The sequence below is a fragment of the Coffea eugenioides genome, chromosome 6 (genome assembly GCF_003713205.1).
Source record: "Coffea eugenioides isolate CCC68of chromosome 6, Ceug_1.0, whole genome shotgun sequence".
NCBI classification, from domain to species: domain Eukaryota; kingdom Viridiplantae; phylum Streptophyta; class Magnoliopsida; order Gentianales; family Rubiaceae; genus Coffea; species Coffea eugenioides.
This window is the reverse complement of record NC_040040.1, coordinates 55,233,492-55,261,394: the sequence shown is the minus strand read 5'-3', so window position 1 is coordinate 55,261,394 and position 27,903 is coordinate 55,233,492. Positions and strand designations below refer to the sequence as shown.

Below are 27,903 nucleotides of genomic sequence, written 5' to 3'. Positions count from 1 at the left end.
TTTGTTTCCTCGGCTCCTAGGGCTCTCATAGCCCTTTCTTCATCAGCTCAATAAGGGCCAAAGGGAAATCCATTTGTTTCCTCTCTTGTGGGCCACGTTGAGTGAGCCTTGCAGAAGACTCCCATGTGTGCAGTAATTTGCTCAGAAAGTCCCTCTTTTTTTGTAGTTTCTGTTCCATTCCCTGAAATTAAATTCAAATACCAAATATAAGTAAATATTAATAATTAAAACAATATTTGGTAAGGACAAAGGGGAAATTAATAATAAAATAACCAACAATTAATACCCTATCACTTACTTTTTTAACTCGACGCAAAAAAGTGTTGCAACTCTTGTTACTGTGCAGTGTTTTAAAAGACGGACGAGGTGTTTTCTAATATGTTGGGCGAAGCAAAAGTCCCATGAACCATAAAGAGGATTTGTAGTAGTGTTGAATTATTATTAATTTTGAAGAAGGAATTTGTCAAAAACTTAAACAGGAATCTCTGCACCCTCTTCTTAACTCCCCAGTTCACTCGTCAAATTAGTATGGCCAATATCAATAAACATACAGAAGCCATGAATAAATGCTTCTTTCTTTTCTAAGTGTCTTTCTTCATCGTTTAAATGCATTTACCAATCAATACTACCATCAATGGAGCCCAACAAGAAAAGTATACTTGTTGATATTCTACAAGTTGATTGAAAGAGGATTTCAAGTCAACACTCCAAAAAAAAAAAATCTAGGTCAATTTAATGATCAATCCTGGACCCAGAGATCAATAATAATAAATGGATCACTTTATGAAGGGATATATCTCCGTCACTTAATCATATGACAGAAGAAGAAAATGGAATTGCGAGGCGAGGGAATTAGCTTTGATGGTACTGTGGTTCATCCAAATGAGCCCAGATGATCGTCTTTCAAAGATAGAAATTTTAGAAATGCTTAAATGTTCTGAAGACTGAAGAGTAAACAGAACACCTGTGCAACTCTGTAGCCAAGTAATATATCAGAATTAGCCAATATATGGTTGGCATTTTTATTCCAATGGAAGTGTGGAACTAAAATACTGTTTTAATCAATGACACAATTAGTTGATTTTACCATGTCAAGCTCTACATAATTTTGCAGTTGATTCTTTTTTTCTTCTTCTTCTTTTGAAAATTATAAGCCACAATTAGTTACAAGTGGTAATTGCTAACAGAGTTATCTGTAACATGCAACTTCTTGTACACCAATACTCACTATGTTAGCACTAGTTTAATCTTCCTGTAAAGTCATCTGATCAATTGACTGTTGGTTTTACTGGTAAACAGTTGTCAGAGTATTTGATACAAGTATATTGTTGTGAATTAACCCAACTAAGTTTTCCATCTGTAGAATTTTCCCATATAATAAATGCATCTTCATCTTAAATATCAATGGCTATGGAGCCCAGTATGAAATTGCTTGGAAATGAAATACTACGAAGTCCAACTGAAATTGTCTTATAAGAATTTCCTTCTGTCAATAAATTAAGAAAGATTCAATGTCTACATTCAACTTGGTTGGCCGTCTCCGTGTGGAAAAAGAAAGAGAAAAAAAAGAGAAGAACAGAATTGTAGAATCTAGGAATAAAAACAGGATAAGATATTGACAGTCTCTGTGTGGAAAAAGAAAGAAAAGAAAAAAGAGAAGAATAGAATTGTAAAAACGAGGAATAAAAACAGCATAAGATATTGAGATCTCTTGGCCTAGTACCATGTTTTGTGGAGCAGAATTGCTAAGTAAGCCCTAACTACATGTTTCTGGCCCACTGGAGAAAATTGATAACTTTTATTTTTATTTTTATGAAATAATTAAATATTATTTTTGTTTCTTACATTTATCTCATCTCTTAAATGATGACAAATTTTTTACAATTTTCGAGGTAATAAAACTAACACAATGACTTTTGAATTACTAAAACTTGCACAATTTTCGATAAATCTATCACGACTTTTAAGGTAATAAAATTTGCACGTGTTACGAAAAGATCTTATCACTATCTTGAAAAAAATTAGTTAATATACTTTAAATTCCCCTATTAATAAGGATTAATCCCCCCTTTCTATCAAAGTGACAGAGAATTCAAGTTCATTTTGAGTAAATGGAAGAATAGTTCTTATTTCTTGTTTAGTGTTACAACTTCTCTATATTGTTCTATTAGTCTATAATTTCTTTATATTGTTCTATTACTTTAAAGTTCGATATTCAATCAGTACAAAGCACTGCCAACCAACCAATTGTAGATTAGTATTAGTTTTATAACATGTTATTAGTACGAGTCTTTACTTATGAGCAATTAAGAGGGAAGGATGTAAAAGAAAAAAAAAAAAAGAGTTTTTAGGTAGCAAACTGCTCTTGTAAAGTTTGATCTTACCATCAATTGAGGCTAACAAGCAGAACAACAATGAATTTAGGAGAAGGGATAAATTGGATGGTATAGAGAGAGGAAGTTTAAGTATGAGTTCTCGAAAGGAGAAGTTTTGAGTTTGAAACCTCCCACTTACATTAAAATTTTTTTAAAAAATTAATAAATTTAGTACAAAGACTGAAGATAAAAAGTCTACATAGGACTACCTCAAAAGATAAAAAGGCAAAAAAGGATAAAGAGTTTCCCTGAAGGAAGGAAAGCAGTCTAGATTGGGCCTGTAAGAATTTGGGGAAGAGTATGTATTCAGAGTTCGTTAATTGCTATAGAGAAATTCTTCTTTACTATGCCAATATTATTCTTCTTTACTTCAGATAAGGCGGACCCATTCTTGAATAAGACATTTGTCGTGCGAATTGTGAAAGACCATCTAAGTCTTGCGATTTTTCCTATTATAAAAAAAAAAAAAGAGTGTTGAAATTTTTTCTCTTTTAAAATGTTTTGGATTTACTCGACTTGATTTTCATGTTGCCATCAACTGGGGCTCACAAGGAAAAATACTATTCTGCAACATTAACAACAGGAGGAGTAAATTGGAAAATAATAAGAACAATGAAGGACTCAGTATTCAAATTGGGATTTGCTTCCCTCAGAAATTTTTAAATAATAAAATAGAATAATTTGATTAATCATGAGATCAAATTTGCAACAAGTGCAGAATTAATCAGCATACAAATGGTTCCCTCAGAATTCAAGTCGATAACCAGGTATCAATGTCCATCATTTTATGAGTTGCCCCAGTTTTTGAATTTAAATCAAGTCAAATTAGAATACTTGGATTTTAGAAATGTTATTTGTTTTATGATCCTAACGAACACATGAATTATTGAATTCTCATTTGAATTTATTCTCGTAGTGATTTGAAACTGGTACACACATGAGGGTGAATTAATAGTAATTAATAAAAGTTCATTTTCAAGTATCCAATTCGACATTGACTTTGACTTTTCTCCTTGGGCGATGTAGGTCCCCTAGTAGGACCAATCCTCCACCGCGTTCACACATTCGGAAGTGAGTAAACTTGTTTCTTTCGTGTGCAAAAAAACCATTCTTAATCAGTCGGATTCTTTCTAATTCCGTATTTCCATTATAACCTTTTTTCTTTCATAAGCAGCTGGCGTGGGTTCTGCTGTCAAATTTTTCGGTAAGGCATCTGATTTATAGTCGATAACTCTATCCATTGGGCATATATATATATATATATATATATATATATATATACTAGAAGTCAATCATAGCTAAGTCTTCTTGTTCTCTTCTTCGATTTCAGTTCTACTCATTACGGCAAAAAGTGTCCTTGGCATTGCCATCTTGTCTGCGTTCCTGCTTTATAGGTGGCATCGGAGGCATTTATCAAGGTATGATATAATAGAAGATTTCCTACAGACAAACAGCAGACTCATGCCCATTAGGTACTCGTATAGAGAAATCAGGACAATGACGAAAAATTTTAAAGAAAAACTAGGCGAAGGAGGCTACGGCATGGTTTACAAAGGCAAATTGCGCAGTGGAGATGCTGTTGCTGTCAAAATGTTGAACAAGTCAAAAGCTAATGGTCAAGAGTTCATCAATGAAGTTGCAACTATTGGAAGAATACACCATGTGAACGTGGTTCGGTTAGTGGGATTTTGTGTTACTGCCTCAAAACATTCTCTAGTGTATGATTACATGCCAAATGGCTCTCTGGATAAGTTAATTTTCTCAGACTGTCAAAATAGTTCTCCATTGAGTTGGAAACAAGTTTGTGAGATTGCAAAGGGGGTTGCTCGTGGCATTGAATACTTGCATCAGGGGTGTAATATGCAAATTCTGCATTTTGATATTAAACCGCATAACGTCTTACTTGATGAGAACTTTGTTCCAAAAGTTTCAGACTTTGGACTTGCAAAACTTTACCCAATGCAAAAGAGTATTGCAACTCTTACTGCTGTGAGAGGAACACTAGGTTACATGGCCCCGGAGTTGTTCTACAAAAGGATTGGAAGAGTCTCACACAAGGCAGACGTTTACAGCTATGGAATGTTACTAATGGAGATGGCTGGGAGGAGGAGAAATGTGGATGCACAGGCTGAGCATTCAAGTCAAATATACTTCCCATCATGGATATATGACAAATTCGATCAGGTGGAGGAAATGGAAATTGGAGATCATGCAACTGAAGAAGAAAAGACAATTACACGAAAATTAATTTTGATTGCCTTGTGGTGCATACAGATGACACCTGAGGATCGTCCTTCAATGAGAGAAGTCTTAGAAATGCTTGAAGGTGATGCTAGTGGTCTAAGGTTGCCTCCTAAACCGTCGTTTTACCCTCCAGATTCACCCATATCCATGCAAAGAAGCAGCGATAGTAGTTCTTCTGACGAGTCAACGGCACCCCTCTGTAGCTCTGTTGCTTTAGAAATAGAGCAGATGGATGACTAAGTAGTACTTTCAGTGAAAGCTGTGTGGTGGATTTGTCCTTCAGTTTAACTTAATAATTTCTACAAGTGAGCTCCAGTACATATTTTTTTTTCTTATACTATTATGTTATCTAACACAGCGAGCAGTATATCTAAGTATTTCTAGCAAATTCATGAGATCGATCTTTTGCAGTGGTGTTGCTATTACTAGTCAAATTGTTAGTTTAACATAACCTTGTAGCCGTTTGTCTTTGTCCTTGGATTTTTCCTTTGAAACGTGTCTTTCCTTTTCATCAATATGGTGAATTTGAGCTGGTCCAAGTTCACTTATGCTTTACAATCGTTAAATTTGAAATTTCATTAATTTTATGGATTTAACAAGCAATCTCTCATAATTTCAATGACGCAATGAAAAAATATAGTATTTACTCTAATTGATCTACTAATAGATTAAAATACATCACTAAATGAAAAGTTTTAAATAAAATTTTTTATTACAATTGGCTTGATTAAATTTTTTTTTTAAGTGTAAGTGGAATGTATCGAATTCGAAATCTCTCACTTACACTCACTCCTCCGGCTATATTAAGTTGAATTTTATATGACTATCTTACATTGATATATGTCCTTTATGTGCTACCTTACAGCCTATAGATGTACAAATTACTATAGGATTTAGCTAAAGAAATGCATACATCAACAAAATGTTGAACATATCAAAGTGGGCCGAGACTAGACATGGCTGAACCTTTCATAGCCTAAACCTGGCTCACTTTGAAAACTTTTAGATTTCTTAACCCGCCAAGCTTGATATGGCTGGGCTTGGATTGCCTAAAATCAACTCACTATAGGAAGGGGGAGCCTAAGAAGGCTTGTGTGTCAGAGGCTAGTAGGTATGCAGATCTGACTAGACCAAGAGAGTGCTATGACACTCCCTTGGATTTTTTTTTTTTGCTGCAGGTGAGGTTTGAACTCCCCACCTATAGCCCAAGGAGTCCCTCCCTGTTGACCACCGAGCTAAGCTCAGTGGTTTGATTCGGCACTATTGACACTCGTAGTGCTATGGCAAGTGAAATATAATATCATCGTAATACCAGCTCATAGCTCTCAGCCATTTATTGTTGATTGTAAATCTCCCTCCATAATGAACTTTTTTTTGCAAATTTAATTGGCAAAGAACCTTAACTGCAGTAGGCAGTAATAGACTCTATTACTTATGAAAAATTTTATTATAGTCTAGACTAACTACTTGAATAACTGCTTAATAAATCTAGTAGTTAAGGGTTATTATCACTTTACCCCTTAATGTTTGGTGCTATTATGAATTTTTCTCTGAATATTACTTTTTAGTCACTTTATCCTCAAAACTAATGGTTAAACTTAATGGAGTCTGTTAATTGAAGTGAAAAGACATGTTTAGCCCTTAAAATTATTATCACTTTACCCCCCATAAAACTATAGCCTCAATATCAATCTACCCGCTAAAGTTATTTTTCAGATAATTTATTCCGCTATTAAACCAATTTAGGAAGTTAAAATTTTTAGAAGAAAGTAGCCTCCTCTTTGTATAAAAATAATAAAAAATTTAGAGTGCCTCTTCTTCTTTTTAGTATCAAGAAAAAAAAAGTTAAAACATTAATTTCTTTCGTCTTGGCAATCTTGTTAATATTGAAAAAAAATTAGAAAGATAGGGGGCAGAGAAAGAGAGAGAACTCAATCTTTTTTTTTTTAAAAAAATACAAATAAGAAAGAATTCAATGTTTTTATTATTTTAAAATTACTTTGCCTTTTAGTCTACCACCCAATTCCAACCCTAATCCCGATGATGTTAAAGTAATATGATAATATTAGATTCTTCCTTATTTTCTTTCCTGGCAAAATCCAACTTTTTTTGTTTCTTTCTCTCCTATCTCTTTTTTTTTCCTAGTATGAATAAGTGTGAAAAAAGAAATTTAAGAAAACTCTTTAATTTTTGTGTTTTTTAAACTCTTAGAGTGAAAAAAAGGAAGAATAACCATTCCAACTTTTTTTATTTTTAATTATATACAAAAAAGTGGTAAATACATTTAAAATTTTTTGAACATACTGGTTAGATTAACGATGGGGTAAAATATCTAGAAAATAATATTAGGGAGTAAAGCGATTACATCACTATAATTAAAGGGATAAAGTGATAATAATAATGTAGTAAAGTTACTGTATCACTATAATTCAGGTTTGAGGGAAAGAGCAGTTTTCTCTGTATGGATAAATGGTTTGGAGTCAAGTCTACGCCTGACTGTGTTTTCCATAAGTTGTGTTTTGAATCCGTCAGGAAATTGCTTTGAGAATGACTTGTAATGGTGGGGTAAGGAGAGAAAAAGAGAGAGGTAGTTGCAACAGTCGATCATTGACTGACCTGAGCTCATACTCTACTTTGACGAGTTTTATTTTTCTGCACTTCCTTCATTTCCTCTAGAATAATATAATACATCACAAAGTAACTAGTGCAACAGCAGTTTCTAGTTATTATCGAGTTAGCATTTGGAAGTAAACATTCACAACAGTTTCTGTTGATTAGACCTTTTTTTTTTTAAATTTATAACTACGACTGGTTAGGGTAGGATTTGTCTTGGTAATTGGAATTGATTTATAAAAGTTGATGACAGCCAATTTTTATTAACCAGCTTCGTCGAAGCAAAAGTCCAAGGGCAAATTAAGAAGATTTGGCCCCAGAGCTGGGACTTGTCTTTTAGGGACCATGGGACTATAGTAACAGATTATGCTTGATTTCTCAAACCATTTACAGACAGTGGACATGGACACAATACAGAATTACATTGTACCATCTTGGAAGACACCACGAAAGTTGGTAGAACTCAGCGATAAATTATGCCCAATTTGGAGTTTGTGTTTATGATTCATATTAGTGAAGTAGTCTCGGCTGCAGTTTAGTGAAGGAGTCTCGGCTGCAGTTTCGGGTATCTTGTGTTTATAGTATCTATCTATATTTGGTAGTATTGGTAATTGCACATAATTAGGTAAATTGGGGCTGAAGTCACGGGAGCCTGATGCACATTGTACTTGTATATATAGAGCAGATGACAATGAGAAAACGATGAAAACTTTTCCCAATTCTTCTGATTTTACATGGTATCAGAGCCATCTGGCTCTGAAAACAATACCGAACCCCTGAACTATAAATCCTAGGACGATGACAGATCAAAAAGCTTCAAGTTTGAAGACCAATTCGCCGTTCTTATTGAGCGCGAATGACAACCCAGGGAATTTAATTACGCAGACACAATTCAAAGGACCAAACTATGAAGAATGGGCTAAGGCCATGAGGATTTCGTTGAGGGCAAAGAAGAAACAAGGTTTCATTGATGGCACCATTAAGGAGCCGAACCAGAACTCAGATGAAATTGATGATTGGTGGACAGTGAATTCCATGATTGTGTCATGGATCTTTAACACCATCGAACCAGGCTTGCGTTCCACGATTTCATACAAGGAAACGGCAAGGGAATTATGGGACGATATCCAGCAACGATTCTCTGTTCGTAATGGCGTGCGAGTTCATCAATTGAAAACGGAGGTTGCAAATTGCAAACAAAACGGGGATTCGATCATGGCTTATTATGGTCGACTCAAGAAGCTGTGGGATGATTTGAATGATTATGATCCTATGCCTACTTGTTCTTGTAATGGATGCAAGTGTAACTTCGTTACACGGCTTCAACAGCGTCAAGAGGAAGAGCGGGTGCATCAATTCCTCATGGGGCTTGATGAATCATCTTATAGTAATGTTCGTTCCAACATCATTGCTTCAGACCCTCTTCCAAACCTTCATAAGGTTTATTCTCAAGTTACGGAGCAAGAACAAGTGCAGGTAATGACGCGAGCAGCTCCCAATAGGTCTGATCCGGTGAGCTTTGCCATGAAAACAGTCAGCCCAGGCCCTCGGAATTCAGGGGGGGACCAAAAAGACAATGGAGTAGTTTGCTCTCACTGCCAGAAATCGGGACATAGCATGGACACATGCTTTCGTCTTCATGGCTATCCCGACTGGTGGCCGGGAAATTCGACTCAAGGAAGAGGCAAATGACGTGGTAACCAGGGGCGTGGTCGTGGTGGAGTAGCACGGGCTCATGTTGCACAAGGGGCAGCACAGGCGGCTGCTAATGTTTCCCATGGGAGACCACTTGATGATTCTGATAAAGCTGGATTGGAGAACTTGAGCAAAGCTGATTGGGAGACTTTGAAGTCTCTCTGGAACACTCACACGAATAATACATCGGTTGCTCAGCCAAGGCCAAGGCTTAATGGTAAGGCATATTTACAATGGTTGTTTGACACAGGTGCTTCGCATCATATGACGGGAGAGGAAACTGCATTTGTAGAGCTTCAAGGAATACCTCCTTGTCCCGTGAAAATGCCAAACGGTGAATATGTTATGGCAACAGGAGAAGGAACAGTTCTTATAGGAAAATTATCTCTCAAGGGTGTTTTATATGTTCCTGAAATACGATGCAATTTGATATCTGTTTCAAAATTAGCCCGTGACAAAGTTTATATCTTGAAATTCACTGATCGTTTATGTGTTGTCCAGGACCGTACTTCGAGGATGCTGATTGGAGTGAGTGAAGAGCTTGAGGGGCTGTATGTCGCACGAGGGGAGCCTCTGGTTAGTGCTCATGGAGCCGTTACAGCCAAGAATATGGATTTGTGGCATAAAAGGTTGGGACATCCCTCTGTGCGAGTCATAGAAAAGCTCCCTACAATAGACGGTAGTATAGAGATAAATAAAGGTGTTCATGAACCTTGTGACGTTTGTTTCCGGGCAAAACAAACTCGTATTCCTTTTCCTATTAGTGACCGTAAAGCTAGTGATATTTTTGAATTAATTCATTGTGATTTGTGGGGAGCTTATCGAGAGGCTAGTTTTTGTGGTGCTACCTATTTTCTGACTATTGTTGATGATTGTTCTCGTGGTGTATGGGTTTATTTGTTAAAAGGAAAACATGAGGTCCCATATGTTGTTAAGAATTTTTTGGCTATGACCGAGAGACAATTTAATAAACAAGTCAAAATTATACGCAGTGACAATGGTACAGAGTTTACTTGTTTAGGTGATTATTTTAAGGAGTGTGGCATTATTCATCAGACTTCCATGGTTGGGACACCCCAACAAAATGGAAGGGTTGAGAGGAAACATCGACACATTTTGAATGTTGGTAGGGCGCTTCGTTTTCAGGCTAACTTACCTATTCAATTTTGGGGAGAATGCATTCTCACTGCAGGATATTTAATCAATCGTACTCCATCGTTGATTTTGGATGGAAAAACTCCATATGAAATTTTGTTTGGCAGCCCTCCATCTATTTCTCATCTTAGAGTATTTGGATGCCTATGTTATGTTAAGAACATTAATCGGGAAAAGGATAAGTTTGCAAGTCGAAGTCATAAGTGCATATTCATGGGTTATCCATATGGTAAAAAGGGGTGGAGGGTGTATGATCTAGATAGGAAGGTTTGCTTTGAAAGTCGAGATGTTGAGTTTGTTGAGCACGTGTTTCCTTTTGCCCATACGGACTCCGCAAGGTCGGCAACTCCAGATCCTCTGCCTACTGTCATTGAGCCTACTATATTGGAGGACTTGCCTGAGATTGAGGCACCTCCGCCAGTCTCTGAATATGATGGACAGTCCGTGGAAGAGGGCGTGACAGCAGATGGGATCGTACCAATACCTGAAGTTGCAGAGGTTACAGGTGCAGCGGACGATCTTGGTCGCGGCAAACGAGCGCGACAGCCTTCAGTTCGTTTGCATGATTATGTGTTACATACAGCTGCCCTCAGTTCCTCGAGCTCTCCTTCCTCTTCCTTGGCATCCTCAGGTACGCCCTACCCCATCACAAACTATGTGAATTGTGCTAAATTTTCTCTGTCGCATCGTCGATTCGTGGCTGCAGTAACTACAGGGATTGAACCAACTAGTTTTAAAGAGGCAATGCAGCATTCATGTTGGCGTGAGGCAATGAGAAAGGAGGTTGAGGCTCTAGAGGATAATGGGACATGGACAGTTTCTACTTTGCCTACGGGAAAGAAGGCTCTTGGTAGTAAATGGATCTACAAAATCAAGTATCATGCAGACGGAACAATCGAGCGATACAAGGCACGGTTGGTCGTTTTCGGGAATCATCAGATCGAGGGTCTTGATTATACTGAGACGTTCGCACCTACTGCAAAGATGGTCACGGTTCGTACCTTCTTGGCAGTAGCAGCGATCCGTGGGTGGGAATTGCATCAGATGGATGTGCACAATGCATTTTTGCATGGCGACCTTGAGGAGGAAGTTTATATGCGTTTTCCACCAGGTTTTACGGCACCCGGAGCGGATAAAGTGTGTCGTCTGCGCAAGTCTCTCTACGGGCTGCGACAGGCACCGCGGTGTTGGTTTGCCAAGCTGGCTGCGGCTCTGGTTCAATATGGATTTCAGCAATCTGGCTCAGACTATTCTTTGTTCACGTTTCGGCGTGGCAAAGTTCAGTTGACCATTTTGGTCTATGTGGATGATCTGGTGATAGGTGGGAATGATAGTGATGCCATTCATGCGTTTAAAACTTACTTGAATGATTGTTTCCACATGAAAGACCTTGGTAAATTGAAGTACTTCCTTGGTCTTGAAGTAGCGCGAAATTCGACTGGGATTTTTCTTTGTCAGAGAAAGTATGCTCTCGATATTATTTCTGAGACCGGCTTGTTAGGTGCTAAACCTGCCGGCACACCAATGGAGCAAAATCATCACCTTGCTTTGGCTAAGGACGAGATCCTTCCTGATTCTATGCCTTATCGGCGTCTTATTGGTCGTCTTATCTACCTGACGATTACTCGCCCTGAATTGTGTTACTGTGTACATATCTTGGCACAGTTTCTACAGGAACCACGGCATAGTCATTGGGACCCTCACTCATCTTGTGATAGCCACGGATTTATTGTGATAGCCAGTCTGCTCTTCATCTTGCTCACAACCCTGTGTTTCATGAACGCATCAAGCACATCGAAGTTGATTGTCACTTTGTTCGTGATGAGATACGTCGTGGTATCATTCTTCCCCAATTTGTATCATCGTCTCACCAACTCGCTGATATCCTAACCAAGGCTCTTGGCAAACGTTCGTTTGATGACATTCTTTGCAAGTTGGGCATTTCTGATATTCATGCTCCAACTTGAGGGGGGGTATTAGTGAAGTAGTCTCGGTTGCAGTTTAGTGAAGGAGTCTCGGCTGCAGTTTCGGGTATCTTGTGTTTATAGTATCTATCTATATTTGGTAGTATTGGTAATTGCACATAATTAGGTAAATTGGGGCTGAAGTCACGGGAGCCTGATGCACATTGTACTTGTATATATAGAGCAGATGACAATGAGAAAACGATGAAAACTTTTCCCAATTCTTCTGATTTTACAATTCACGAACGGTAAATTAACTAATTAAGTTGATCTAAGGACTCTACGAAGCCACTATAAATATGGACTAAATTGACTAAATTCACTGTAAATATGTTAATTTCAGCCACTTGTAAATTGTAATCTAGGTATACTTGCCCTGAACTTAGCACATTGGCCATTCGTAAGACAGGCAATTCAACTTGTGCAAAAATGTTTTATTTGCCCTTGTCGGAATCAATTAGTTTCAGAAGTCTGCTGTTTATGTTTAATGAACTCATTAATGAGTTCAGTGGCAAGTTTTCCTGCTAGCTCAATGTTTGGATACCGAGGTTCCTAGGTTAAAGTATCAGATTAAAGAAGAAAATTATAATTAATCATCAAATGATGGCTGTACATTAATATATATGTTGATTAACTATGCACACAACCATGAGACTCGAACGACCTTGAAACAACTTATATTTACTACCAGAATAATGCCCTAATTAACATCAGTGTCATGGTCATGTCATAAAATTTTGGGTAAATTTCATTTTACTCCCCTGTGATTTAGTGATTTTTTACATAACCCCCCTATGGTTTCAAAAACTATATAATCCCCTCATGGTTTGTATTAAAGTGTCAAAGTGACGGAAATGATCATTCGTAACGGAGTCACCTAAAATGTCAAAAATACCCTTATGTAAAGTTGAAAATTATTTATTAACCAAGGGGGGTTATGTATATATTTTAAAAACTATAAAGGGATTATATGGTAAAATATTAAACCATAAGGGGGTTATATGGTAAAACATTAAAATCATACGGGGTTAGTGTGTTATGTATTTATATGGGTAATTTTGACATTTTTAGAAGTTCCATTACTAGTGACTATTTGCGTCACTTTGACACTTTAATCCAAACCATGAGGGGGTTATGTATTACTTTTGAAACTATTGGGGGGTTATGTATAAATGCACTAAATCACAGGGGGTAAAATGTAATTTTTCCTTAAATTTTATCTTTATAGATTCAAGAAATTGCACCGTTGGTTTCAAGATAAGCACAACTTTGATGAACTCTGTTAATGTGAGTTCTTGCTCTGGTGCCAAATCGCTTTAGTTAATCCTTAGCCCCTTTTTCTTTCCACGAAAAACGTTTGAATATATCAATCTGGGCCATGTTGAGCAGCTAATTAAAGTATGTGGCTCCTCCTACAACAGCAGAGATTCAATAAATGTAATGGACTATAACTTGCCAATTGGTGAAGTCCACCCCATGAGTCTTCGTCTCTTCAGGACCACATGCTGCTGATCATGAACTAAACCGTCCAAGTACAAAGTCACAAGACTTCACTCAAAAACAGACCTGCGGATTTTAGTATCTGCACACTTAATCAATTACTCAGTGGTCATTAATATGTTACAAGTGCAAATTTTGGTAGTTTCAGTTTCCCTTGACTGCATTTCCTGTATCAGGATTTTCTGAAACATTTTCAAAGATAGTTTAGCTCCCTCCAAATTCTCAATGGCTTAGTTTAGGACCAATTGTAAAATGCTGTACTCAAAAAGTCTCCCTTGCCTTAATTTACTTTTTGTTGTCCGGGTTCAGCTCGGATAATTTTGTCGGCAACATTTGCTACATACAACAGTTTTGTTGAAGTACCACACATCTGGTACAACAATATTTTGAAGTAGCAGTAATTGACTTGGCTGATCGCACTGCAATATTGTGAGCATCAATGGTGGGGTTGAGCACTTTATCTTAAATAGTCAGCTAGCTCCTTCTAGCTTCTTTCTTGATTGTCACAGCGGAAGAGTACATATAGGCTTCCACGACGGGTGATCTTAGTAAGGGCATCCAAAAACGCTATAAATGGAGCCTTTAGATAGCTGGAGAGCATGAGCAACATCGACGTATCTACTAAGATAAACAAGAGAAGATTCAGTGATGCCTGGGAGAATAGAATAGAATTGTAGGAACTAAGAATAAAAACAAGATAAGATATCGAGTTCTTTTCTGCTAATACTATGTTTTTGTGGAGCAGAATTGCTAAGTAGGCCCTAGCTGCATGTTTCCGCCCCACCGCAGAAAATTGGGCAATCACACGTTTGAAATGGCTTTTAGTGTGGACTGACAATTAAGGAGTGATGTTCATGATGCGGTGTATAAGCTTTCAGAACAGCTATATTAATTTAATAGTTTTAATTATTAAAGCCCTGAAATTTCGATCCAAGCAACAAAAAGAAAAAAATCATGTTGCTTTGTTTTTTGGAAGAGTAAAAGAGGATATTTGAGTTTAATGAATCGAAATTCATGTATTTAAAGAAATCTTAGCTAGCACATCCACATGGCAAAAAAGTGAGCATCATTTGTTATGCTAAAAATAAAACATGAGAATTTACAATGGAACTATCACAATAGACTATTAGAAAGTTTTCCACTTAGGTGGTGTGTAACAAGAATAAAAAGTTGGTAAAATTACATATAACCCCCTGGCCCCAAATTTGATATAAGGAAGAACGACTTGACTAATTAAGGCTGAGCATGACGTATCAAAACGCTAATTTGACATATTTACTATGTGACATATGTAGATGACAATGAAATGTTGCTCAACATCCACACTTCTATCAACAGTTATACGGCAATTCATTTGACCTTTTCCATCCTTTGTGATATGGAATGAGAAACCCTGGTTTTAGGAACCCAGTGTACGTATTCGTTGATAATCATTGATTCTTAATTAGGACATTTTCTATTGTTTTATTTTTATTTTCTATAGGTTACAAGTCTATAGTATATAAATAGGCATATCTGTAGTACTGTTGTAATCAGACTTTTGACAATATTTATCAATTTTAACACTTGTTATATTATTCGGACTTTATATCTTGTCCCTTTTGGATGCGTCCTAGGTTTAGATTCTTATTGAATCTTGTTTATTTTGGCTTTGATCGTGTATCGATAATTGGTTCTCTCTCATGAGGGCTATTCGTGTAATCAAGTTCAATTTTATGCTTTTGCTACTGCATCACTTTGCCTTTGGTTACAAATTATTGTTTACCTTTTTATTTCAATAAGACTATATCAGTACATTATTATAATCAAATGCTACAATAGTGGAATGAATACAAAAGAAGTAAAATTGGGCATCAATACAAATGACATCTGCTGATCATTCATCAATGAGAGAAGTTTTTGCAATGCTAGAAGGTGATCTTGATGCAGGTTTCCAACGGCCTCCCAAACCAGTATTTTATCCTTTCGATTCACCTTTCCAGGTGCAAAGAAGCAGTTGCTATTCTTCCGATGATTCAACTGAACCTTTTTGTGAATCTACAGCTCTAGAAATAGAGCAGGATGATTGATCAATCTTAATTGAAGTTGTAATAATGAAATGGAACTTTTGAGGAGGCACATATTCTGCATTTGATATGTACCACTTGTGTAGTGTTTTCCAATCTCTGATTTTCATTTGACATTCTATATAAGAATTATTCAAACGCGGTAAAAAATGAAAGAAATTAACACAATAACACAAACTTTTATGCCGTAAAAAATGAAAAAAAAAACTTCAATTACTTTAAGTTTATTAAAACAACGATGCCTATAATCACCCTTGTTATCATACGAAGTAAGTTTATTAAGTTGAAAGTTTCTTAATCTTTTACTCTTTAAAATTTAAAAGGGAAAGAGGCAAAAGAAACAAAGAGTTCTAGCTTGCAAACTACTCTTAGAGTTTCGTGTTCCATCAACTGGGGCTAACAAGCAAAACAACGATGACTTTAGTACAAAGACCAACGACATTTAAATTCTACATAGGTCTACCTCGAAAGAAAAAGGGAAAAAAATAAAAGAGTTTTCCTGAAGGAAGGAAAGCAGTCTAGATTGGACATGCAAAGGTTTGCATTCAGAGTTCGTTAATTATGAAAGAGAGAAATCTATGAGTTTGGAGTAGTTGGTAAGTGGGTTGTTAATGTCAATCGGAGATTGCATGTTGGACTCTTGTATGTGGTGTCTAGAAAAGTTCTAGATTAGGTTTTCACCCTGAGTAAAAGTTGAACTAGAAAAGTTCTGGATTAAACCTTCACTCTCTCGAGGAAGAGTTGGATTCTGCGGGTACTCCCTGAACCAAATTCCTATTAGTCTCACTGAAGGTGGAGAGTCGAATCCCTAGTGTAGTGAAGTCATAAGACCATAATTTTTCCTGAATTATAATAGCAAATAAATTTAATATTAGATGTCCAATTAACCCTTATAACTGTGTGCATTTTATTAAACAGTAATTTGCATCTTAATGAATAAAAATGTTCGCTTAATGAATATATATCTACATCTCTTTTCTATATATATATATATATATATAGTGTATATTTAAATCGATATTTATGTACGTGTGCATACTGAAATTGTGAACATATAACATATGTACACATTCATGATTTTCCTGCAGCACTAATTTTTTGCATAATATAAGAATAGTAATCAATACAAATTCCTAAAACTTATTCCCTTCTCATGAATTTAAAATTTTCCTGTTCCCCTTTCCAAAATTTCCCCACGAAAAACTTCTTCAAAAGCTGATCTTGATGTTTGAGCTAATTAGCACTTTTCACAAATATTTCATACTTTCTTTTATCATATACATCATTCGTCATTACTTTTTAAAAAAAAAAATCATACATTAATGTTCACATTGTTTTCCTCTCCTCATGCATCACCCTAATGATTTGTAGTGAAGGCGCCAGAAAACTTTTCAATCGGACACAAATATGAAGGTTCTTCGAGTTCATTCAAAACAAGAATATGGATTGGTTCAGTCTTCCTTATATTTACATTGTTGTGGTTACTCTGATCTTGGCTTAAAATTGATTCAAAAACTTGAGATTTTTAAGCAGCAGATTACAGAAATTTTGTGCTACTGCAAAACTTCAAGCTTTTCTTTCGGATAACTGTGTCGTTATGCCTGCTCTAATATTGGCTAAAAAGTGGATGCGGGGAAGTTATGTGCTATTACTCCTACCTCAAAAATTTTGATGTTCTTAATTCAAGACAATTCTCTTAGTCTTTATTGGAGATTCATCTTACTCAGCGACATTGATTTTATTTTATATATTTTTTCAGGTTCAAGCCCAACATGGGACAATAATAATATTTACATAATTTTGAATTGCAAGAAATCAATAAACAAGACAAAGGAAACGACTAACTCTTTATAACTCATTAAAGTACGATTTTTCTGTGTATGGAAAACACTAACCAGTAAACCAAACTTCTTAAGGTATTGATTTTGTACTTATATCGTCATTAAATTAATGAATTATGTTTATGACTTCATCTTTTCATTAAAAATTATTATCAAGTTATCACTACAAGTCTAAAACATAATTACCCTGGTAATGTAATTTTCAAAATGTTAAACAAAAGCCCAGGGTGTATCCATCCAAGTGAAATAATTTTATGAATTTTAAAGTTTCTTAATCTTTTAATCTTAGAAATTTAGGAGGGAACGAGGCACGAGGAAAAAGAGTTTTTATGTAGCAGACAGTTCCTAGGAAAACATATATATTTAGAACAAGGACTTCATTCTAAAGTGAAAAAGTTGAATAAATTACATATAACCTCCTACAGCTGGACCCCGAAATTGATAGAAGAAAGAACGACTTGACTATTTAATGCCTGCATCAAAACCCTAATTAATGCCTGTATCAAAACGCTGTAGATGACAATGGAAGCTTGCTCAATATCTACACTTCCATCCACACCTATCCGACAATGACTTTGACATATTTTATGATACGGAACGAGAAAACCCGGATTTAGGAACCCATCATACGTATTTGTTGATAATTGTTTTGGTTTCTTAATTAAGAAACTAGGTATTATTTAATGATTGGAAGTCTTTTTCATTTTTCAATATGGGACAAATTCTTTTAAAATACACAATTAGACATTTAGCGTGTGAATTGTAAAAGACGGCATCTAGGTCTAGAGATTTTTTCTCTTTTAAATTTTTTGGATTCACTCGACTTGATTTTCATGTTACCATCAATTGGGACTTACAAGAAAAAAAAAAGACTATTCTGCAAAACATTAACGGGTCTGATGTTGTTGGAAAGTTAAAACGTTCAAATGTGGAATAAACTCAAATTATTCAAAACTCCATTCAATTCCAGGGCCCCAAAAATTATAAAGAGGAAAAGAACGAGTGAACCACTTTTCTAAACCTGATCTTGATATTTTCAAGTGAACTAATTAGCTTCTCATCAGATATCTTTTTATTCTTTTATCAAATACACTAGTTATCATAATATTGTTTGTGTTTGTCATTAAAATAAAGATAATTTATTATAAATAATTTTTGTTCATCATGCATCACCATAATGATGTGGCTCTGAATTTACAATATAACTTATGTATTAGTAGACTCATTACCTGACTAATTTTCCTTTTTCTCTTTTTTTTCGGGGTTAAAGTGTTCATTTATAAATCTATGTTGGATTGCTTAAAACAAATATTCAAAAGTCTAGACTAGAGTCCCTTAAGGAAGAAAAGACGAAAAAAAAAATTTAGTTTGGAACTTTGATATGGATACTGAAAGGCCACATGGCAGATCAATTAATTTTCTTGAATTTGATTTGCTACATATTTTCCTGTATTTTATGTCACAGCATGTAACTCTGGTAATAAGGCCTAGTTCTGAAAGAGATATTCAATAAATTGATTTTGGCCTATTTGAGACCTTAGGTCCTATTCTCTTTGCCAAGTAAAGTGCCCCTTCTCCGTTTCCTATATATATCTGGCTTCTTTTTTTTTAATTCACTCAGTCGGTGTTTAAGAAGTATGCTTCAACTTCACATTTTGGTAGTTTTGTTTTCTCTAATCTTGATTTGCTACTAGATATGACTGAACCTTTCATAGCCTAAACTTGGCTCACTTTGAAAACTTTTAGATTTCTTAACCCGCCAAGCTTGATATGGCTGGGCTTGGATTGCCTAAGATCAACTCACTTTGAAATTGAGCGTCAATAATAGGCCCAAAAATTGAACCCTATGTTTTCAGAATCGGACCGGGTATCGACTCGGTCAAACTCAAGGGTCAGGGGTTAATGGGTTCAATCGAGTTTGATAGGAGTTGAACAGGATGACGTCATAAATAAAAATTATTTAAAAATTAAAATATTATATGTAAAATACCTAATATCATGTTAATATTAATAAAACTATATTCATATATATTTGATGTTTCAAACATATTTAACGAGAAAATACAAAAAAGTTAGAACAATCAAGTAGCAATTTATATTATTTAATGAGCATTAACAAGTTTAGAATTAAAATTATGGATTTAATTGAAAAATAACACCAAACTTTAAGACAACATTGATAAAGTATGAAATATTTGAGGTATATTAATAATTTTTAACAATCTAGGGGTCAAAACATAATATTGAAAAAGTATGAGTTTTTTTTTAAAAAAATTCTTGATTGAACCGGAAAATCTGATTTTTCCCGGTCAAACCCGGTTTTTGACCGGATTTTTACTTACCCGATTTTTTAGCATAACTCGGACCGAACACTTGGTCGGTTCTCGATTCAATCAGTCGAACCGACCAGTCCAATCCGAGTTTTAAAACACAGATTGAACCCTGCTTGATCTCATATTAAGCTCAGCCCGAGTTTAGGTGGAACAAATATAGCAAACTCAGTTTGATTTGGCACTATTGACACTCCTAGTGCTATGGCAAGTGAAAAATAATATCATCGTAATACCAGCTCATAGCTCTCAGCCATTTATTGTTGATTGCAAATCTCCCTCCGTAATGACTTTTTTTTACAAATTTAATTGGCAAAGAACCTAAAATGCGGTAGGCAATAATAGACTCTATTACTTATGAAAAATTTTATTATGGTCTAGACTAACTACTTGAATAACTGCTTAATAAATCTAGTAGTTGAGGGTTATTGTCACTTTACCCCTTAATGTTTGATGCTACTATGAATTTTTCTCTGAACATTACTTTTTAGTCACTTTATCCTCAAAACTAATTGTCAAACTTAATGGAGTCTGTTAATTGAAGTGAAAAAGACATGTTTAGCCCTTAGAATTATTATCACTTTACCCCCATAAAACTATAGCTTCAATATCAATCTACCCCCTAAAGTTATTTTTCAGGCAATTTATTCTGCTATTAAACAAATTTTGGAAGTTAAAAAACTTTAGAAAAAAGTAGCCTCATCTGTGTATAATAAAAATAATAAAAAACTTAGAGTGGCTCTTTTTCTTTTTAGTATCAAGAAAAAAAAAGTCAAAACATTAATTTCTTTCATCTTGACAATCTTGTTAATATTGAAAAAAATTAGAAAGATAGGGGGCAGAGAGAAAGAGAGAACTCAATTTTTTTTTTAAATACAAATAAGAAAGAATTCAATGTTTTTATTATTTTAAAATTACTTTGCTTTTTAGTTTACCACCCAATTCCAATCCTAATCTCGATGACGTTAGTTTACCACCCAATTCCAATCCTAATCTCGATGACGTTAAAGTAATATGATAATATTAGATTCTTCCATATTTTCTTTCTTAGCAAAATCTAATTTTTTTTTTCTTTCTCTCCTATCTCTTTTTTTTTTCCTAGTATGAATAAGTGTGAAAAAAGAAATTTAAGAAAACTCTTTTATTTTTATGTTTTTGGAACTCTTAGAGTGAAAAAAAGGAAGAATAGTCATTCCAACTTTTTTTATTTTTAATTATATATAAAAAAGGGGTAAATATATTTAAAAATTTTTGAACAGACTGGTTAGATTAATGATGGGATGAAATGTCTAGAAAATAATGTTAGAGAGTAAAGCGATTGTGTCACTATAATTAAAGGGATAAAATGATAATAACAATATAATAAAGCGATTGTATCTCTATAATTCAGGTTTGATGGAAAAAGCAGTTTTCTCTGTATAAATAAATGGTTAGGAGTCAAGTCTACGCATGAGTCAAGTCTACGCCTGACTGTGCATAAGTTGTGTTTTGAAACTATCCGGAAATTGCTTTGAGAATGACTTGTAATGGTGGGGTAAGGAGAAAAAAAGGGAGAGCTAGTCTTGTGTGAATTGCAACAGTCGACCATTGACTGACTTGAGAGCTCATATTCTACTTTGTCGAGTTTTTTTCCGCACTTTCTTCGTTTCCTCTAGAATAAAATGATACATCACAAAGTAACTAGTACAACAGTAGTTTCTAGTTATTATCGAGTTAGCATTTGGAAGTAAACATTCACAACAGTTTCTATTTGTTGAAGATATGTGATATGATATTATAGAAAGATTTGATATTATAAATATTAGGAAAGATTAGATTTGATTTGCTTTGATTATAGTATCATATATTAATTAAGTAATAGATTGATTTAGATTAGCATGATTTTAGGATCTAAATTAGGTTACACTTGTGTATATATATTTGTATATTGTGTAGTATAAAGATATATGAAAAAGAGTATTTTCTCTCCCTTTTTCTTAGTTTTCATGGTATCAGAACTGTAGACTCTGTTATCAGTTTGTCTTTTGACGTGACTCTATTGAGTTACTTTTAGGTATTTCTTGTATGAATTATAATGGCAGAAATGAAAGGTAATAGTAGAGAGATGAAAACAGTAATTTCTGATGTTATTCCTACAACATCAAAGATTACTGAACACAAACTGAGTGGAAAATTTTTTTGGATTGGAGTAAAACTATTCGGATATATCTGCGTAGCATTGATAAAGATGATCATCTCACTGATGACCCAACCGTTGATGGGGAAGAAAAGAAAGGTTTGGCTAAGGGAAGATGCAAAACTATTTTTGCAGATCCGAAACTCTATTGATAATGAGATAGTTAGTCTCATCAATCATTGTGAGTTTGTTAAAGATCTTATGGACTATTTGGTTTTCTTATATTCTGGTAAGGGTAATTTAAATCATATATATGATGTTTGCAAGGAATTTTACCATCCGAAAAAATAGCAGAGATCCCTTACAGAATATTTTATGAATTTTAAACGTGTGTATGAGGAATTGAATTCTCTTCTTCCTTTTAGTACTGATGTAAAAGCTCAACAGTCTCAACGAAAACAAATGGCTGCAATGAGTTTTCTTGCAGGATTACCAATTGAGTTTGATGCTGCTCGAACACAAATTCTCTCTAGTCCAGAGATTGTTTCCCTCCATGACACTTTCACACGAGTGTTGAGAACCGAGGGATCTTTGTCTACTTCCAATGTTACTAGTGCTCTCGTGAGTCGAAGTGGAGTTGGTCGGGAAAATAATGGTAGAAACAGTGGCAAAAATGGGACTGGTGGGATTGCTGGTCATGGACAATACAACTCAAATTAGCAAGTCTGTTATCACTGTAAGAAACCAGACCATACCATACGTACGTGTTGGGACCTTCATGGTAGATCTCAACAGCAGCCCCCGTTTGCAAATTTCGCAACCCAGGAAAACAATTATGTGTCATTTGACAAATCTATACTCATCTCTGCTGATGAGTTTACCCATTTTACTGAGTTCCAAGCCACACAAAAATCTGCTAACCCATCTTCTAGTACAAATCCTCCTTCTATTGATCACTCAGGTAAACCTACTACATGTCTTGCGTCATCTTCTAACAAATAGGTCATCGATTCCGATGCAACAGATCATATGACCGGTAATAAAGGTATTCTCTCCTCTTTTAATCCTAACAAAGATCATCCGAATGTTACTTTGCCTTATGGGTCATGTGCTTCAGTTGTGAGTTCTGGTGTAGCAATTCCTATGTCATCTATCCCCTTATATTCAGTCTTATGCTTACCTAATTTTTCTTTTAATCTACTCTCAGTTAGTAAAATTATAAAAGCTCTCAAGTGTTTTGTCTCATTCTTTCCTGAATATTGTGTTTTTTCAGGATCTTTTGACGGGGAAGATTATTGGTAAAGGACGTGAATCTGGCGGCCTGTATACACTTGTAATTAATAAAAGTTGATTTTCAAGCATCCAATTGGACATTGACGTTGCCTTTTGTACGTAGGCGATGTAGCTCTCATATTGGTAGATGTCTACGGTCTCCTCGGCCCATATGTCCCAAATCGACGGGAGTAATTTTATTTCTTTGATTTACAGAAAAACCATTTTTTAATCAATCAGATTCTTTCTATTCCAGTATTTCCATTATAATCCTTTAACTTTTCTTTTACAAGCAGATTACTTTAATATTGGTGGCTTAATTTCGGGTAAGGCATCTGATTTATAGTTGAAAACTCTTTGTCTGGATTGACTATTTTTAGGGGTGTTTTTGAAATATTTTACTGTAGCAATATAGGTGAAAAACTTTTATTGTAAATGAGATTACTTTTTAGGTTATTTTTTGTGTTTTTGGTGTTTTTTGAGGTTGTTTTTTATGTTTTAGTGTTTTGAAGATTTTTTTTTATGTTTTTGAGGTTGTTTTCTTTGTGTTTTTGGTATTTTTGAAGTTGTTTTTGATATTTTTGAGGTTATTTTTGTTTATATATTATTGTAATATTGTATATGAAAAATTTGTTTTTCAAAATTGACCAATCCAAACAGAGCAAAAACATGTCAAAAACTTAGTCTTATTGTTCAATCTTAGCTAAGTCTTATTGTTCTCTTCTTCTATTTCAGTTCTGCTTATTGCAGCAAAACATGTCATTGGCATTATCCTCTTGTTTGCTTTCCTCCTTTATCGGTGTCATCGCAGGCATTTATCGAGGTATGATACAATAGAAGATTTCCTACAAAGAAACAACAGCCTCATGCCCATTAGGTACTCATACAAAGAAATAAAGACAATGACAAAAAATTTTGAGGAGAAACTAGGTGAAGGAGGCTATGGTTTGGTTTACAAAGGCAAATTGCGCAGTGGAGGTGCAGTTGCTGTCAAGATGCTGAACAAATCAAAAGCTAATGGACAAGAGTTCATCAATGAAGTTGCAACTATTGGAAGGATACACCATGTGAACGTGGTTCGGTTAGTGGGATTTTGTGTTACTGCCTCAAAACATGCTCTAGTGTATGATTACATGCCAAATGGCTCTCTGGACAAGTTACTTTTCTCAAATTGTCAGAATGGTTCTCCATTGAGTTGGAAACAAGTTTGTGAGATTGCAAAGGGGATTGCTCGTGGCATTGAATACTTGCATCAGGGGTGTGATATGCAAATTCTGTATTTTGATATTAAGCCGCATAACGTCTTACTCGATGACAACTTTGTTCCAAAAGTTTCAGATTTTAGACTTGCAAAACTTTACCCGATGCAAAGGAGTATTGCAACTCTTACTGCTGCGAGGGGAACTCTAGGTTACATGGCCTCGGAGTTGTTCTATAAAAAGATTGGAAGAGTCTCAAACAAGACAGACGTTTACAGCTATGGAATGTTACTAATGGAGATGGCTGGGAGGAGGAGAAATGTGGATGCACATGCCGAGCGTTCAAGTCAAATATACTTCCCTTCATGGATCTATGACAAATTCGATCAGGCGGAGGAAATGGAAATCAGAGATCATGCAACTAAAGAAGAAAAGACAATTACAAGAAAATTGATGATTGCCTTGTGGTGCATACAGATGACACCTGAGGATCGTCCTTCAATGAGAGAAGTCTTAAAAATGCTTGAAGGTGATGCTAGTGGCCTAAAGTTGCCTCCTAAACCGTCATTTTACCCTCCAGATTCACCCATATCCATGCAAAGAAGCAGCGGTAGTAGTTCTTCTGACGAGTCAACGGTGCCCCTATGTAGCTCTGTTGCTTTAGAAATCGAGCAGATGGATGACTAAGTAGAACTCGTGCTTTCAGTGAAATCTTTGTCTAGTAGATTTGTCTTTCAAACTCTCAATATGCCACCTAGTACCAGATAACATGGCAAACTGAAATATCAGTTTGGTATCAATAAACTGAAGGGTAGCACCTTGATATATGCTTCATATATAATAGTAATACCAGCATCAATTTACAATTGAGTTTAACTTAATAATTTCTACAATTGAGCTCCAACACATTTTTTTTCTCAAACTAATTATGTTATCTAAAACAGTGAGCAGCATATCTAAAAACTTCCTCCAAATTCGTAAGATCGATCCTTTCCAATACTGTTGCTGTTAGTAGTCAAATTGTTAGTTTGATATAGTAGTCAATTACTAGCATAACCTGCTGAAAGATATGCAATAGTAGGAGCTGCCGTATTAGTCTTGAGAAGTCGTTGTTTGAGGTAGGTAAATCAACAATTTTTGTATTTCTAGGATCAAAAGGACATCCTTAGAAATTTGAATAAGATTTACAATTCTTTAGTGACAAAACTCCAATGGTTGTTTAAGCACTTCAAATCTAGTACAAAAAATAGGCAAACCAGCGTTCAAATTTTTAGCCAACCTATCAGTTTAACGTGCAGGGAAGGAACACAAAATGGAGAATGGCACTTTACTATCAGAAAAGTTTAAGTGGAACTTTTTGGATAGAAGTAGCTGAGATTATGTAGTGGGGTAGGCACAAAGAGAAATGGAATAGGTATGTAAATGTTTATAAAAATAGAAGAAAATAAGAATTATTATGTTCTAGTGTTTGTCTGAATTGAGCTGACACTTTATTGTGTACAGTGATTTTGTTGTACTTCATGTGAAAAACCATACCGGCTGCGCTTCTTGTATTTGATACTTAAGTGCATACAGAGCAAGATTGAACAGAGCACATTCTTTTGGAGGACTGCCAATGTAGTATATTATCCCATGAGCTTTAGCTACCTTTAAGAGTGTGTTCTGGCATTAGAAATTTCACGTTTGTTCTTTCATATGGCTGGCAGTAGTGATTGCTTATATAGTGAAGTGAACCATATGCTGCCTGATTGTAAGCTGTGTAAAATTTTACTGGAATTGATTCTGGAGAGTGCGACATGCAGTTTTGGCCTTTTTTTTTTTGGTCTTTGGTCTGATTTTTGGACTTGGTTATCCTCTGCAATCTTTTTTTTTTTTAATCTAATACTGAAACATTTGGGATTCTTGTTTCTTTAAATGTGTTTATTTCTTCTATATGAAGGCTAAAGTATTTGTTTTTAGTTCTGATTCATCTATGTGTGCTATCCTGTATACTAGAGGTGGCAATATGGATAAATGGTTCATAATTGGTTTTGACTTAATGGATGGTGGATGAAATTTATCCAATCCATTTAGATCCATTTAATAAATGGATCTAAATGGATGGATCTAAATGGATTAAATAAAAACCAATTATCCATTTATAATCCATTTAAATATTTTTGTTACTTTTTTTTGTATTACCATTTCTTGTAAATTCAAGCCACAAAATACCATGGATGTAAATTCAAGCAAAATGAACCTTCATTTCACTAAAAAACTATCTGAAATTATTATTATTATTATATATATATGTATATATATATTACATATTACAGAGTAGCCATATATTGCAAACTGGCCCAAACAATAGAAGTCCTGCATAGACCGTATGTAGGGTATCTACAAAAATACCAACACTGGCTTTTATTCGTACTCACACAACACTTGCAATGTCTACTACTAAAGCCACGGATGACTTTTGAGCTCAACATCTAGTAATCAGGTGCATGGGTGTACCAAGCAGGGCATGTTCCCTTTGTCCTGACCTCTTCAAAGCCAATCGAAATCCCAAGTACTGTGGAGTTTAGAAGAAGAAACAAAGGAATGATTAATTAGTTCAGCAGTAAACCCCAACATTCAGTTTCAGGGTTGGTTACCATTCACGGGGACGGCTTTTTCACACCCCAACTGCAATTTTAGAATGGCTCCTTTTTTAGTCATTTCCTTTCCCTCTCTTTTATTTGGTTTTTAAGTAAATGGATATATATGGTTTTTGTGGATAATCCATATAAATCCATTTAATTTAATGGTTTTACTTTGATCAACCATTTAAAACCAATACTATAAATGGATAATCCATTATCCATTTAATTATGAATTATATGGATGGATAAATGGATCTCAATCCAAATTGCCACTTCTACTGTATACTTCCACATGAGTTTAACAATGGTTGCTTTGGTGACAGCATATGCAAGACGAGGATGCAGGGAGGCCATACAGGAAGTTCTTATGAGCATTTTCAAGCTTCTGTAATAATGGTGGCTGAAGTAAATCTAGGTTTTAATGGTGGCTGAAGTAAATCTAGGTTTTTCTTCAGGACACGAAAAGGTGTGGTTTTCTCAATCTGCATTTTCTCATATTTCACTTTTCTTTGTAGAACCTCTAGTTTGTGCCAAACAAGGGATCGTGCTACCGTTGAAATCAATGTTGATTGTAATTGTGATCCCATATCTTCAGCTGCAAACTTTCTAGTTCCTGGTTTCTAAATCATCATGCACTTGCATTTGAAATTGACAGGCCACCATTGGAAATCAACGGCTCTTTGTCAGATTTTATTACCTGTTGCTATCATAAATTGGCTATCTTAATGCAGATTGATAGCTTTGTATGTCATGTGAAACTTTTTTTTTAGCTGCAGAATACAAATCAAGCACGGACGAATTAACTAGCAAGTAGATCTAAACAGGATTTGCAAAATTGCTATAATACTCTCTCTCTCTCTCTCTCTAAAAACACAGAAGGAAGCGAAATGAGTCCTTAAGAATGCATCG

General features: G+C 35.2%; 3 protein-coding genes across 3 annotated transcripts in view; 2 read left to right on the top strand and 1 right to left on the bottom strand.

Moving 5' to 3' along the window:
• Positions 1-27,903, bottom strand: part of LOC113773329 (rust resistance kinase Lr10-like) — a 69,932-nt gene that overhangs the window by 12,253 nt on the left and 29,776 nt on the right. The gene's annotated exons all lie outside the window — the stretch shown is intronic.
• Positions 3,432-4,954, top strand: LOC113773331 (rust resistance kinase Lr10-like). Its single transcript, XM_027317950.1, has 3 exons — positions 3,432-3,446; positions 3,550-3,579; positions 3,706-4,954. The coding sequence occupies exon 3, from the start codon at positions 3,837-3,839 to the stop codon at positions 4,857-4,859; it is 1,023 nt and encodes a 340-aa protein (XP_027173751.1). The 5' UTR covers positions 3,432-3,446; positions 3,550-3,579; positions 3,706-3,836; the 3' UTR covers positions 4,860-4,954.
• On the top strand, positions 22,362-25,083 carry LOC113774480 (rust resistance kinase Lr10-like). The gene is made up of 5 exons (XM_027319008.1): positions 22,362-22,520; positions 22,902-23,018; positions 23,173-23,232; positions 23,428-23,497; positions 23,907-25,083. The coding sequence occupies exons 1-5, from the start codon at positions 22,362-22,364 to the stop codon at positions 25,055-25,057; spliced, it is 1,557 nt and encodes a 518-aa protein (XP_027174809.1). The 3' UTR covers positions 25,058-25,083.

Excerpts from the sequence above, each read along its gene's own strand:
- LOC113773331 (XM_027317950.1), top strand. The coding sequence starts at position 3,837 with ATGCCCATTAGGTACTCGTATAGAGAAATCAGGACAATGACGAAAAAT.
- LOC113774480 (XM_027319008.1), top strand. The coding sequence starts at position 22,362 with ATGGCTGCAATGAGTTTTCTTGCAGGATTACCAATTGAGTTTGATGCT. Across the intron at positions 22,521-22,901 it reads CCAATGTTACTAGTGCTCTC|GTCATCGATTCCGATGCAAC; the intron begins GTGAGTCGAAGT and ends TCTAACAAATAG. Across the intron at positions 23,233-23,427 it reads CTGGCGGCCTGTATACACTT|TATTTCCATTATAATCCTTT; the intron begins GTAATTAATAAA and ends TTTCTATTCCAG.